Source organism: Hyperolius riggenbachi, chromosome 6, assembly GCF_040937935.1.
Source record: "Hyperolius riggenbachi isolate aHypRig1 chromosome 6, aHypRig1.pri, whole genome shotgun sequence".
Taxonomy (NCBI): domain Eukaryota; kingdom Metazoa; phylum Chordata; class Amphibia; order Anura; family Hyperoliidae; genus Hyperolius; species Hyperolius riggenbachi.
The window spans coordinates 162,036,280-162,051,217 of NC_090651.1; the positions used below are offsets into that span (position 1 = coordinate 162,036,280).

Here is a 14,938-nt window from a genome sequence, read left to right on the forward strand (position 1 = left end):
TAATAGTGTGATAGCTCAATAGAATGCAAAATCAGGCATCATCACAATAGCCAGAACAGAAAAATCACGTACTGACTTAGTGGGTCCATAATACTGTCTTCATTGTAACTGTAACAGTAAAGCACAAGAGGACAAGAATAAAGAAGAGACATTAATAAGAATGGAAAGCATAGAAAGAGAGAATAGAGAAAAAGTGGAAAGACAATAAGGAAGGAAAGGAGGTGGGGGGGGGGGGTCAAGAGGGAAAGTGCTTAATAGACCCAGTAGACTTAACCACTTAAGGACCGGGCTGTTTTTCGCTGATCTGTGCTGCATGGACTTTCCAGCCCACAGCACAGATCAGGATAGAGGCAGGGCGATCAGACTTCCCCCCTTTTTTCCCCACTAGGGGGATGTCCTGCTGGGGAGGGGGGTCTGATCGCCGCCGCTGTGTGGACGAGAGGGCGGGGGAACTCCTCAAAGCCCCCCTCCACTACGATTCCCAGCCTCCCTGTCCTTCCCTCCCTCCTTCCTGTGGGCGGCACAGGATGGTGATCAATCCTGCGCCGCCTCTGATAGGCTTCAGTATATCAGATGCCGGCGATCCCCAGCCAATCAGAAGCCGGGGATCGCCGATCTCCTTTACGATGTAAACACAGGGGATTTCTTCCCCGCATCTTTACATTTAGCCTGCTAGCCATGATCGGAGGCTCGCAGGCTGTTCATGGAGACACCCTCCGTGAACTGACATGGAACAGCCGCTCAAACGGCCGTTTCCATGTAAAACCACTTACGACCTGCCGCCGCCTATCGGCGTTAGGTGGTCGTTAAGTGGTTAATGTGCACTGTCCCCATGCGCTGTCTGCACACTTTTAGTTTACCATCTTTCATTCATACACCCTTATGTACTCTGTGTTGAAATTGACAGCACCGCTCGTAGTCTGAATGAAGCATAAGACATGATACATGAGATTAGTAACTAAGAAGAGCAGGTAACACTGGAACTGTGTCTGAGCTGTGGATATGAGTATGAAATACATGTAATAAAAGTACTGCAAGCCAAATGGATGTGGTCAGGACTGCACAATTAGATTTGCTTTACACTACACTGGGCTTCATTTAGCCAACTGTCTGAATTAAGTACCTAAAGTTACATGTTTATTTTGTATTTTGGCTGTTTATTTCGTTATAGTAAGATAATTTGTTGTGTAGTTCCAGCTTCTGTTGATGGAGACACAAGCAAACCACAAAATAAGAAGGTTATACTTAGTAAAACACTTATACTGGAGTGTGTAGCCAGAGGACATCCTTTACCTTTAATAACCTGGCTGAAAGATGGCGTGCCCATAGAGATAAACGACAAGATACGTCTTTTGCACAATGGCAGAAAATTGGAGATAAAGTCAGCAAAGGTGTTTGACCAAGGACAGTACACATGTGTGGCAACAAATGTAGCAGGAGAAGCTGAGATGATTCATGAAGTTCAAGTCTTAGGTTAGTACAAATCGGGTATCATTTTTAGAGGAACCTTCTAACTAAAGCAAATCTATGCCAAAAATTATTTTTAAGAACTAATGATAAGGCTGCATTCTCGCCCCACTGCCAGCTGCCCACTTCACCATAATTCAGCTCTACAATGGAGTAGTGGCCATTTTTTTGTGAATGTGGCCACATTTCTTTTTAAGTGAAGTTGAAAGAGAAGTTGATGCCCTTTAGTTGATATGGATGATATGGGGCTTGATTCACAAAAGGGTGCTAATTTAGCATGCCTAAAAGCCACTTAGCACGCCTAAAGCCCTTTAGAGCACGCAAAGGCGCATAAAGTTTAGCGCTGTGCAGTGTGCGCAAAACGTCGCACCGGGTGAGATGAAACCGTTGCACCGGGTGCGCCTAAACCGTCGCACCGGGTGCGCCCAAAATATTGCACTGTGCGATGTTTCGGGTGCACCTTGTGCGATGCTTTAGGCGCATCCGGTGTGAAGTTTTGCGCGCACTGCACAGCGCTAAACTTTGCGCGCGATCAATCGAACAAGAAAAGCTTTAGGCGTGCTAACTGCTTAGCACCCTGGTTAGCATGCCCAAAGCATTTAGGCTTGCTAACTAAGTTGGCACCCTTTTGTGAATCAAGCCCATACTCTGTAATTATTTCATGCTAATGATTGTTGTGATAATTATTACTATTACAATTTTTTTTTTTTGCTTTATTTTAACATACAAGATGATTGTTTTGAACACATTATTAATGTTGTCTATTACTCAGCACTTAGTAGTGAATGGAGGGTAATCACTGGATGTATTTGTAGTTTTTGTCCTTCTTCTTAGTCATGTAAGGCTTGACCAAAAAATTTATGGGGTGGCGGGAAACTGGACTTATATGCATTTTATACAGTATGTGTCCAGGCTCTGGGGGAATGAAGACTATCAAGATTTACACAAAAATCTTTACTTTTTATAACAAATTGGATATATGTAATCAAATAATTGTTTTATATAATTGGTTCAGTACCGCCAACTATAGAAGACTCAGAGGACCCTGAAGATTACACTATCATTGCCAATAATCCTGTAGAACTGGAATGCTATGTTAAAGGAACTCCTCTCCCGATGATAATGTAAGATATAGCATGTATTTCTATTACATTTTTCTTTTTACATTTTTTTTGTCAATCTTTGTGTTTTTGCATCAAAATACACTTGCTATGTTTTCTGCAGGAGTTAAGGCAATATCAGTTTTTGGTATTTATCATGCATCTGTACAGGAGATCTAAGACAATTTTCAGAGACATTTTTTAACATGACTTTAGGGTGGTACTCCTGTCATCTGTGCTTTGAGCCCTTTAAGCAGGGTGAATAATGCATATGTAAAGGATCTTAAAAATGTTTACTGCACTAATAGTTTCAATAGTTCTCACTTCTGGCTCTAGAAGACAGCTTGTTATATTCATGCGGGGTAGGTAGATTGAAGCTAAATATATAAAGCAGTTGAGGACCACAGGCTTTCACCCCCCTAGTGACCAAGCAATTTTTTACAATTCAGGTCACTGCAGCTTTAATAGCTCGCTGTAGGGCCATACAACTGAGCACACAAATGAATCTTGTTCCCTTTTCTTGCCGCCAACAGAGCTTTCTGTCGGTGACATCTGATTGCTGCTGCAACGTTTGTTCTTTTATTTCTTATTTAATTTACTTGTCTTCTTTTTTTTATAAAAGTCACTATTTTATTTAAATTTATGCCTCCCCCTTGCTCCTTCCCCCAAAGATACAATCATAGAGATCACCTCTTAAAGGCATTAGCCTATATGAGGGATCCATTCCCTGACTCTCCAGGGGACAGCTCAGTGACAGAGCTGTCCCCCGTACAGCGCTGCAGTAGATTGCAGCGCTGTACATGTAAAAAAAACATATTTTTTTGTTTTGTAACAGCCTGCTAGCCGCTAGCAGACTGATTGCTGCAGCCGCTTCTCTCCCTCTGCAGGGAACGGGTGCAGGGTGAACGGTCGTTCACTGCAAATCTCGTGCATCGCCACTCTGCGGCCCGCAATTCTGGGTGAAGTGGTCGTAGAGTGGTTAATAGATATAGGTATGCATATGATATAATTCAAAAATGATAAATGTATTAATTGGATAAGAACAGCAATCCATATCCTACACAAATTGTGTAACTGGTGCGACCACCACAAAATACACCAACCCAATTAATAGATATATCTAAATATATAATATCTATATATAAAATCAGATGTATGTGTGTGTGTGTGTATTTATGTATGTATGTATATGTGTATGTATGTGCCGCGATCACTCAAAAACGGCTTGACCGATTTGAGCGAAACTTGGTATAAAGATTCCTTACTACCTTGGATGATATGTTCTGGGGGTCTTGCGTCCCCCCTGCACACATGGGCAAAGCTACAAACAGACAATCAGATTTCACCCATTCATGTCAATAGAAAAAATGGAAAAGGCTGCCATTCTCACAGTAATCAAGCCAGAGTCCCCACAATTGGCACAGTTGGTCACTTGGTGACCGAGTGTAACGATTGTGGAATTCTCTCCGTGGTCAGCGCACAGGACGGGCGCTGACACTGCAGAAATCCTCCACAAGCGTATAATTTGAGAGAACCCAGCAAAAGGTGCAACGCACCTGTAGAGGGAAATTCCTGTCGGCAGATGGAGCTGTGGAGTGCAGAGGAACAGATCCTCTGCCCTGCCACAGACGCCAGATAGGAATTGTACGAAGAGAAGAACGCAGGGCAAGATAGCCCTTAAAGAAAGAGAGTAAAGCGACAGAGTGTATGTGTGTCCACCAATCTAGTCGCCACCCAGCGACGATGAACACACAACCATGAAGATCAGGTGAGAAGGCAATCGCAAGAGATGGCGATTGCTAACAGTGACACAAGACAGAATAAGCACAGAGGAGGAATGTATGTGTGTGCACCAATCTAGTCGCCAACCTGCGACGGTGGACACACAACAGAGGAAACCATGTGAGAACGCAATCGCAAAAGAAGCGATTGCGAATGAGAATGAGCATAGGGACAGAATGTATGTGTGTGCACCAATCTAGTCGCCAACCCGCGACGGTGAACACACAACAGCACATATGAAGTAGGAACACAATCGCGAGAGAGGCGATTGCCAGAGGTGACACAAGGCTAAAGCAAGACAGGGCACGAGAGTAGCACAGGCACAACAAATCATACAATGAGAAGATAAGGAAAATAACAAACGCTAACTAAACACGAACACCGCACTCACTCGCAACAGCGAACGCATTTACAGCGCGATCTCCGCACGTTAAGCGCAACAGAGACAAGCACGCCTAACTAAACCCCGCCACCCAAACACGAAACAGAGAACGCGAGCGCTTTCTTAACGGTTACCTCACCGAGCCTACAGCAAGCGTTCGTATCAGGCAAGACAGACAGACGACCGGGAAACAGGATAGGAAAGATCCACTGCTCTTTCCGCCAGAGCGAGTGCGATCCAAGTAAAGCAACAGAGCTTAGCAGGATACACTGCTCTTTCCGCCAGAGCGAGTGCGATCCAAGTTCAGGGACAGGATAGGAAAGATCCACTGCTCTTACCGCCAGAGCGAGTGCGATCCGGGTTCAGGGACAGGATCACAGATCAGAAGGATCCACAGCCGCTACCGAGAGGGGCTAGTGCGATCCAAGCAAAACAGGCAGATGAGATAGCCGGTGGCAACCGCTGCTCCAACTATACTCCAAGAAAGCAGATCAGAAGGATCCACAGCCGCTACCGCTAGAGGCTGGTGCAATCCAAGTAAGACAGATGAAACAGAAGGGGCTACCAGTAGCAACCGCTGCACTGGTTAGCACCCACAGACAGAACGATTTCCTATCGACCACCGTTGGCGACAGAACAATCACAACAGAGAGGCAACATAGACAAAACAGATAAGCAGGCTAACTGCACTAGAGGAGCTGCCTAGTGCAGTCCCCAGAATTACTCTAAGATACCTATAACAATCCAACAGGGAAGGTTGACACTCCAGGAGTGTATTTAACAAACCCTTATGACCAGCAAAGCCTTCTGGTCAGCAGAAGGCTTTTATACTGCCAGCCCTCAAACGAGACAGCTGGGCAATTTGCATGTATGCAAATCCCTCAGCAAAGTAACTCTGAAAGTTGCAAGATGAATCCAGGTCTCTTTTCCAGAGACCTGCATCTCTCAGACATAAGGAATGGTCAAACAGCTGTCTGCCTGTGCAGCCAGCTGAGCGGATCATTACAGTACCTCCCCCCTCTAGGGACGGATTCCAGACGTCCCTCAAAACTAGTATTTCCACAAAACTCTAACTGAAGACTCATGAAGGTCGGGACAGCCCGACAAGGCCCAATTCCAGAGTCAGTCCACCCGAAACCGACCTCATCGGAAGCAGAAGCCACCGAAACATGCCCATCAGTACTACAAGTCTCAGTGTAACACCCATCAGGACTGTGAATGCCAGAGAAGAAGCCATCGACACCCTCCAGACAATACCCACCACCTTCCAGGGAGCGTCCGAAAACACCAAACCTGCCACAATAACTGTTCGAAGTGTCTCTTTCAAAACAAAAGCCACTGTTGATCCTATCCAGGGTGCCAAGCAAAATCTCTCCCGGAATCTCCCAGAACCCTTTGAAGCTCCGCAGAGATCCCAAGAGGCCAGAACGCTCACCAGGCTCACATGGAGAACCACCAAGAACCCCTATGGAACCTATGATTATTCTGGATTCAGAATTACCAGGACACCTATCAAGATCAGGACTTTCAGGGACCACTTCTGGGCTTGCAAACAGGCAGGCAATATCAGAGCATGTCTCCACCGAGGAAGCATCTGAGCATGCTGGTAACCGAGGCACACTTGGGCTTTCTGGGTCACAGAGCACATTGGGGTACACCAGCACAGGAGAAACCTCAGGACATGTCGGGGAACTGCCAACCTCAGAGTCCGACACGACAAGACCAAAACCAGGACCGGGCAAAAAATCATCACAAGTAGAGGCTACAGGTACTGGTCTTTCAAAAGAAGACTCGGACTTAAATTCAGAAATTTCTGTGACTGTAATATCATCATTGACTACACATGAGTGAAGCTCCACCAGAGCTGCAAAGGTAGTCAGCACAAGAGCAATGCCCACTGAAGTGGGCAAAACCTCAGACGGATCTGGGGGGCAGGAGGCATCTCCTAGAAGTTCTGCATCCCCCAGGAGGGACTTGGAAACCTTCAAAACATCAAACAAGACCTCAGAAGTGTCATTTTCCAAGTTTTCTAAGAAGGATTCTGAAGTATCCATGTTACAGGGCTGAACATTAAATACCTCCTGCAGACAGGGCAGATGTCTCAGGAATCTTTCCACCATAAGCTGAGACTGAGTTTCATCATCAGGACACGGAAGCACAGGAATATCTAGTGAAACTAACTCTGACTTTCTGAGTTTCGTTTCACTGCAGGCAGATTTTATACAAGGCAAAACTGACTCATCCAGAGTACAGGGTGGAGAGTCAATACTTTCTTCATAGCAAGAAAGGGACTCACAACTGTCAGTGCGATTGGACATCATATTGTTATTCATGGAACAGGGCAGGCTCAGAGAAACCTTCTCTGGACACAACAAAGATGCTTCAGTGTCAGATTCGCAAAACCAAAGCGCTGTCTCACTCTTAGATTCGGCTAACAATGTCGAATCCGGGGAGTCAGAACGCAAACCTTGCGAATCCAAGATCGCTTTAGGTTGTGAAACTGACGCTTCCATAGTGCAAACCTCCACGATCTGTGGAGCAGACTGTAAGGCGTTCAGGACAGAAACACTGGACCAACCGTCACCAGGCAACGGGCCCTTACAGGTGTGAACAGGGTGAGACAAAGACTCATTTGCAGAAGAAATAGCGACAACAACAGGAGAAACTTTATTAGACATATTTATTTTACTTTTGACGCTGCATAATTTAGGAATTTTCCCCATAGCAGGATCATAGATGGAAGATCTTAAAGATCTGTTTCTAGATGACAAGGGATCCCACATATCTTTGAGAAAACTGGCACATTCATGTTGATCGCAATTTGCAGGAACATCCCAGAAACAGGCATTAGATCGCATAAATTCAAACTGCACACAGTCAGGAGAGAATCTTTCAGGATTCGCACAGGAGTCAACCACAGTGGTACACCCATTCATTTCAGATTGCACAATATCTAGACTCACATGCTTTACCCCAGAAAGGCAGGAACAATCATCCGATAACAATGTCTCTTTATTGGAATCAATTGATTGGTGTGTCTGCCACACACACATCACAGGATCCACAAAACACCTGTCACACTCATCAGAATCTATCAAAGTGTACACGGAATGTATACAAGCGTTTAGCGTCTCTGCGCTTTCTTGCGATATAGAAATCGCAAAACGCCTTCCAATCCATCTCGAATTCCTCAACCAAAGCTCCAATATCTCAGGGAGCAAATGGGGGCTCAAACAACCCGGTATCTAAGTAGCTCTCATAAGGGTTGGGGTCAGGAACATGCATAGACTTTCTTACTCCTTTAATATAGAAAATAATTCTGCCTATTAAAGGGTCCACAAAAGCTTCTGATTGGGGTAATAAACCCTGAGACTGAGCAACATCATGAAGCGTTTTATTCAGGTGCTTGCGTTTTTTAGTTCTTTCCTTTTTAGCAACCTTGCATGACTGCTGTTTAAACGCAAGAGAGGTATCAGAGCAGTTCTCTTGCATCTGCTTAGAACCTGAAGTGGCAACAGAAACATTGAACTGATTTTTATACTCAATGGTTTTGGATAGAACAGCTGACTTATCATCAGCAGCTACACATTCAATCAGAGCAGGTGGTAAGCAAGGCAGCTTAAACCAGTGAGAGAATATCAATGCAAAAAACTGATACAGACTATCATTCCAAGAATTGTCTTTTAAAATATTATAAGCCCAGGAAAACAGATCTCCTTGCATCAGCACATAGGCTAATTCAAAAGCTGACGTGGATGGATCAGTAATTTGAAAGGTAGGATTCAGACAAAATTTTACATATTCAGAGAGGAATTCCTGCTTAGTCTCTGAATCCAGTTTTTTGAAGCTCTTAAAGACACAGGACCCATATTCAACAAAAACGTACAAATCAGAAATTCCCTCTACACTGGGAATTTCGGTTTGGCTGGTCATACTGTAACGATTGTGGCATTCTCTCCGTGGTCAGCGCACAGGACGCGCACTGACACTGCGGAAATCCTCCACAAGCGTATAATTTGAGAGAACCCAGCAAAAGGTGCAACGCACCTGTAGAGGGAAATTCTTGTCGGCAGATGGAGCTGTGGAGTGCAGAGGAACAGATCCTCTGCCCTGCCACAGACACCAGATAGGAATTGTACGAAGGGAAGAACGCAGGGCAAGATAGCCCTTAAAGAAAGAGAGTAAAGTGACAGAGTGTATGTGTGTCCACCAATCTAGTCGCCACCCAGCGACGATGAACACACAACCATGAAGATCAGGTGAGAAGGCAATCGCAAGAGATGGTGATTGCTAACAGTGACACAAGACAGAATAAGCACAGAGGAGGAATGTATGTGTGTGCACCAATCTAGTCGCCAACCTGCGACGGTGGACACACAACAGAGGAAACCAAGTGAGAACGCAATCGCAAGAGAAGCGATTGCGAATGAGAATGAGCACAGGGACAGAATGTATGTGTGTGCACCAATCTAGTCGCCAACCCGTGACGGTGCACACACAACAGCAGATACGAAGTAGGAACGCAATCGCGAGGGAGGTGATTGCCAGAGGTGACACAAGGCTAAAGCAAGACAGGGCACGAGAGTAGCACAGGCACAACAAATCATACAATGAGAAGATAAGGAAAATAACAAACGCTAACTAAACGCGAACACCGCACTCATTCACAACAGCGAACGCGTTTACAGCGCGATCTCCGCACGTTAAGCGCAACAGAGACAAGCACGCCTAACTAACCCCCGCCACCCAAACACGAAACAGAGAACGTGAGCGCTTGCTTAACGGTTACCTCACCGAGCCTACAGCAAGCGTTCGTATCAGACAAGACAGACAGACGACCAGGAAACAGGATACGAAAGATCCACTGCTCTTTCCGCCAGAGCGAGTGCAATCCAAGTAAAGCAACAGAGCTTAGCAGGATCCACTGCTCTTTCCGCCAGAGCGAGTGCGATCCTAGTTCAGGGACAGGATAGGAAAGATCCACTGCTCTTACCGCCAGAGCGAGTGCGATCCGGGTTCAGGGACAGGATCCCAGATCAGAAGGATCTTCAGCCGCTACCGCTAGGGGCTTGTGCGATCCAAGCAAGACAGGCAGATGAGATAGCCGGTGGCTACACTGGTTAGCACCCACAGACAGGGTTCTCAAATTTTGCACAGTTGGTCACTGGGTGACTGGGATTAATATTCAGGAAAATGAGTGGCGCCTACAATAGCCAATCAAAATTCACCTGTTGATTTTCAAGGGGAATATTTAAATTGCTGCCATTCTTACGCTGTTATTAGCAGATGCCTCAAACCTGGGTGACTGGGGTTTAAATTCAGAAAAGGGCAGAGCCACAAACAGCCAATAAGATTTGTTTAATTTCAATGGGAATGTACAAATTATTGATACCAAGGACCCCAAAGCTCATAAACTTGGTAATTGAGTGACTGTATGTCAAGGTTAGAAATAGTTTGCGGTGCCATAAACTACATTTTTTTCATGGCAGGGTTCTCAAACTTGACACAGTTGCCCACTGGGTGAATGGAATTAATATTCAGTGGTTAGAGCCTACGACAGCCAATCAAAATTCACCTATTGATTTTCAAGGGAAATATTTACATTGCTACCATTCTTACACTGTTAAGCAGAGGCCTCAAACCTGATACAATCAGTCACTGGGTGACTGGGGTCCAAATTCACTGAAGGGGGTGGAGCCACAAACAGCCAATCAGATTTGTTAGATTGATTTCAGCCATTATATTATTAGCAGGGTTCTCATACTTGACACAGTTGGTCCCTGAATGACAGGGATTAATATTCAGAAAGTAGGTGGAGCCTACAGCAGCCAATCAAAATTCACCTATTGAATTTCAAGGAGAATATTTACATTGCTGCCATTCATACCCTTTTAATGGCAGAGGCCTCAAATCAGTCAAATCAGGTACAGTCAGTCACTGGGAGACTGGGGTTTAAATTCTGAAAAGGGGTGGGCCAAAAGCAGCCAATCAGATTTGTTTAATTTCAATAGGATAATGCAATTTATTGATGCCAAAGACCCCAAAGCTCATAAACTTGGTCATTGAGTGATTGTATGTCAAGGTTAGAAATAGTGGGCGAAGCCAAAAACAACTAACTTTTTACATGGGGAAATATAATGTGCAGCTATTCTTAGACTGTTAATGGCAGGGTTCTCAAACTTGACTGAGGTGGTCACTGGGTGCCTAGGATTAATATTCAGAAAAGTGAGTGGAGCCTTAAAAAGCCAATCGAAATTCACCTGTTGATTTTCAAGGGGAATATTAAATTTTCTGCCATTCTTGCACTGTTAATGGCAAAAGCCTCAAACCTGGTACAGTTGGTCGTTGGGTCACTGGGGTTTAATTCAGGGGGCAGAGCCACAAACAGCTAATCAGATTTGTTTCATTTCACTGGCAAAATACACATTTTTGATGCCAAGGACTCCAAAGCTCACAAATTTGGTCATTAAGTCACTGTGTGTCCGGGTTACAAAAAGTGGGCGGAGCCAAACACTAATTTCCCTGGGAAAATATAAACTGTAACCCTTCTTACACTGTTTATTGCAGGGTTCTCAAACTTTGCACAGGTGGTCACTGGGTGACTGAGAGTAATATTCAGGGAAATGGGTGGAGCCTATAACAGCTAATCAAAATTCACCTGTTGATTTTTCAAGGGGAATATTTAAATTGCTGCCATTTTTACACTGTTAATAGCAGATGCCTCAAACCTGCTACAGTTTCTCATTGGGTGACTGGGATTCAAATGCTGGAGAAGGGCACAGCCCCACATAGCCAATCTGATTTGTTTAATTTATATGGGAATATGCAAATTATTGATGCCAAAGACCCCAAAGCTCACCAACTAGGTCCTTGAGTGTTTGTGTGTTAGGGTTAGAAAAAGTAGTCAGCACCAGCCAAATAAATACCCGGGCAATGCTGAGTCATCAGCTAGTTATATATGTAATAATAATATATGAATATATATAAATAGATATATTATATAAATACATTTTATATTTATATAAAGTAAATAGGCAATCAAAGTATAAATGTTGCAAATAGGAAAATTAATTCAATAGTTCAAGGTGCTCAGTTCAATTAAAGTAATGGTAAAACCTAGATTAAACAAAGAATAAGTAAAAATACATGACAGTAGATGGAACCCTGAATGATATGCATGTGTGGTTGCTACTTGCTAACAACTATATTTTAATCTTGGCAATAGATATGGCCCAAACAGTTCGCCGGCGAACTTCCGTGGTTCGCGATCGCGGCGAACCGGGAACTTTTCCGGAACTTCGGTTCGCCCCCATAGTGCACCATTAGGGTCAACTTTGACCCTCTACATCACAGTCAGCAGGCACATTGTAGCCAATCAGGCTACACTCCCTCTTGGAACCACTCCCCCCCTATAAAAGGCAGGCACCGCCGGCAATTATACTCACTCGTGTGCCTGCAGTAAATAGAGAAGAGACAGCTGCTGCAGACAGGGCAGACTCTCATAGGGAAAGAATAGTTAGGCTCGTGTAGGCTTCTTAGCTTGCTCCTTTCTGATTCTTATTGCTAAAATAGCACCCCACAACAGCTCTTTTGAGAGCCAATCTTGTTCTTGTGATCTATTTTTTTTTCTGTGTGTGTCCCACTGACACTTGTGTACCTGCACCTGTGTGACTGCACAATGTATTAGTCAAGTCAGTGCATACCATTCACTTCATCCCCCCCCAATATGGACAAAACAAAAGGCAGAGGCAGGCCACCTGGCAGGTCTGTTCGAGGTCGCGCTGTCATGGTGTCGTGCGGCCCTCGACCAAAGTACAGTGTTCAGAAGAAGGCACGTGCCATCAGCCCTCAATATTGTCAGGACGTAGTTGACTATTTAACACAGAACACCTCATCTTTCTCAGCTTCCGCACGGAAGCGTGACATATCTTCCTCCTCCTACTCTGATTCTGGCACCCCACTTAACACTCAGTCGGCCACCACCACCAAAGTGCCATCACCCCAGGGCTCAGTGGTGTGAAATTTTTTTTGTGTGTCTGCCTCAGATGAGAGCAATGCCATCTGTACTCTCTGCCACCGAAAATTGAGCCGTGGAAAGACCAAGACCCGCGTGGGGACAACTACCTTACGAAGGCACATGATTACAAAGCACAAACTGCAATGGGATGACCACCTGAGGAAAAGCAGCACACAAAAGCAAAGCCACACACCGCAGTGGAAGATACTAGGCCGCAATTGTTTCTCAAAAAAGGCCATACCTAAACTATACTGTGATGTTGAAAGGCAAGTGGTGACATCTCTGGCACACAGCGAAGGCTCAAGGGTCCTTCTGACCACGGATGCCTGGTCTGCAAAGCACGCTCAGACCTGCCCGAAGACTAAGTCAGTCCCCACACACAGCATCTCTGCCTGCACGCCGTGTGACTGCCTGCCCCAAGACTAAGTTGCTCCCCACACAGCATATCTGCCCGCAGGCCGATTGACTGCCTTCTCCGCCACCTTCAACAGGGTCCAGGACTCCAGGCGGATTCCTGAATTTTTAAGGTTGCTGCTAGCAGTGGCCGCTATAATAATTTTTCTGGTGCGTGTACATGCCTACCTAATTTTTCTGGCTGCACTGCGGCTGCAACAAAAAAAACAAAAGGCATGTACATGTGCCCATTCCCCTTCGTGATCATTACCTTGCCGCGGTGAAGGGGTTTGCGTATCACAATGAAGCAATAACCGCTGGCTATATGAGTGTCTCAGGCGGTGGCACACCAAAGATAATAAGGTCGTTGCTTCATTGTGGACAGACCAAATTTAATCAGCTGGACAGTCACTGTTGTTCTGTCATTGAGTTACCACAGCCCGTCGACCATATGGGCTTGAAAACCGCCACGGCCTCAACTCTCGCCATGGTGTGCACCAGTCCAGCACGGCCGTCACTACGCAAACAGCTGTTTGCGGTGCGTTACACAGTGACTTTGGTGTGTCAGTGTGAAGCAGTACTCTAAAAACACTCCCTGATTGATGTATACACATGCAAGATGTTTTAAAGCACTTTAGGCCTGGAATTTATCATTCAATGTGATTTCAACCCTTAAAACGCTGCTTTGAGTCAAATCCAGATTTTTCCCTGGGACTTTTGGCGTCTATCCCACTCATCCATGCAAAAACTCAGAAGTTAGGCCCCTTGAAACATCTTTTCCATCACTGTTGTGGCCAGCATAAGTGTTTCTAGTTTTCAAAGTTTGCCTCCCCATTGAAGTCTGTTGCGGTTCGCGGAAGTTCGCAAACCGAAAATCGGAGGTTCGGGCCATCTCTACTTGGCAATACTTCCAGCTGAACATTCTTTATAAGCATGTGCATCTGATATACAATAGCCATGGTAAGCAACGATGACCCATAATTGGATCAAAACTTCAACTGGGATTTAAAAAAAAAAAAAATGGATTGCATTCTTGCCTCTCTCCTGGCAGATATGTTTGCTGGCCATCACTATGGGCATTTAGGCTTCAGGCAGTACATAAGATCCACTATGTTTTAGATAAATTTGGTGGAACAAACGTTTTAAAATTGCCACCCTTGCTCAAAATGCTTAATCATTTCTTCTGGTTTTTTTTTTTCCATAGGTGGTTGAAAAATGGAATTCCAGTTGAATTTAACAGTGATTGGCAGATTCAAGCCAATGGACAAAAACTCATAATTCCGAACTCAGACTCATCAGACAGTGGAACCTATGAGTGCATAGCAAAAAATGAAGCTGGCACAAGCCACAAACTGTTCAGTGTTAATGTTTATGGTAAACTGAATGTACACTTAGACCCTTTACTTGTATAATGGATAAAGATGTATTTTTCATATACACATATGGCACACAAGTTAGGAGTGTAAAATCTCTTAATATTAAACATTCCTCTCTGCTAGGAGGATAAATATGTACAAATAATTAGCTAATGTCATTTAGCCCCATGTACATATGTTAGATAAATAACCTAACATACAGTATTTTATATATTCAAAAATGTGAGATTTTATTGTTTGTATTTTAGTCCGACCTTCTATTAAAGCAGAGCCATCACCCTTGTCAGTTTTACTGCACAAACCCACAAGCTTGCAGTGTATTGCCAGTGGAATCCCGTCTCCACAGATTACCTGGCTAAAAGATGGACTGCCCTTTAATGTTATTAAAGAAAATATTGCAGTAAGTATAAGAGTTACATTT

At 44.5% G+C, this 14,938-nt stretch overlaps 1 protein-coding gene across 2 annotated transcripts in view; it reads left to right on the forward strand.

Moving 5' to 3' along the window:
• The window catches only part of HMCN1 (hemicentin 1), a 482,637-nt gene that overhangs the window by 191,728 nt on the left and 275,971 nt on the right, over positions 1 to 14,938 (forward strand). For both annotated transcript variants that reach the window (XM_068240141.1, XM_068240142.1), the window contains exons 32-35: positions 1,192 to 1,473; positions 2,483 to 2,591; positions 14,346 to 14,515; positions 14,766 to 14,917. In XM_068240141.1, the coding sequence (XP_068096242.1) occupies positions 1,192 to 1,473; positions 2,483 to 2,591; positions 14,346 to 14,515; positions 14,766 to 14,917 (713 nt within the window). The remainder of the gene's footprint in view (positions 1 to 1,191; positions 1,474 to 2,482; positions 2,592 to 14,345; positions 14,516 to 14,765; positions 14,918 to 14,938) is intronic.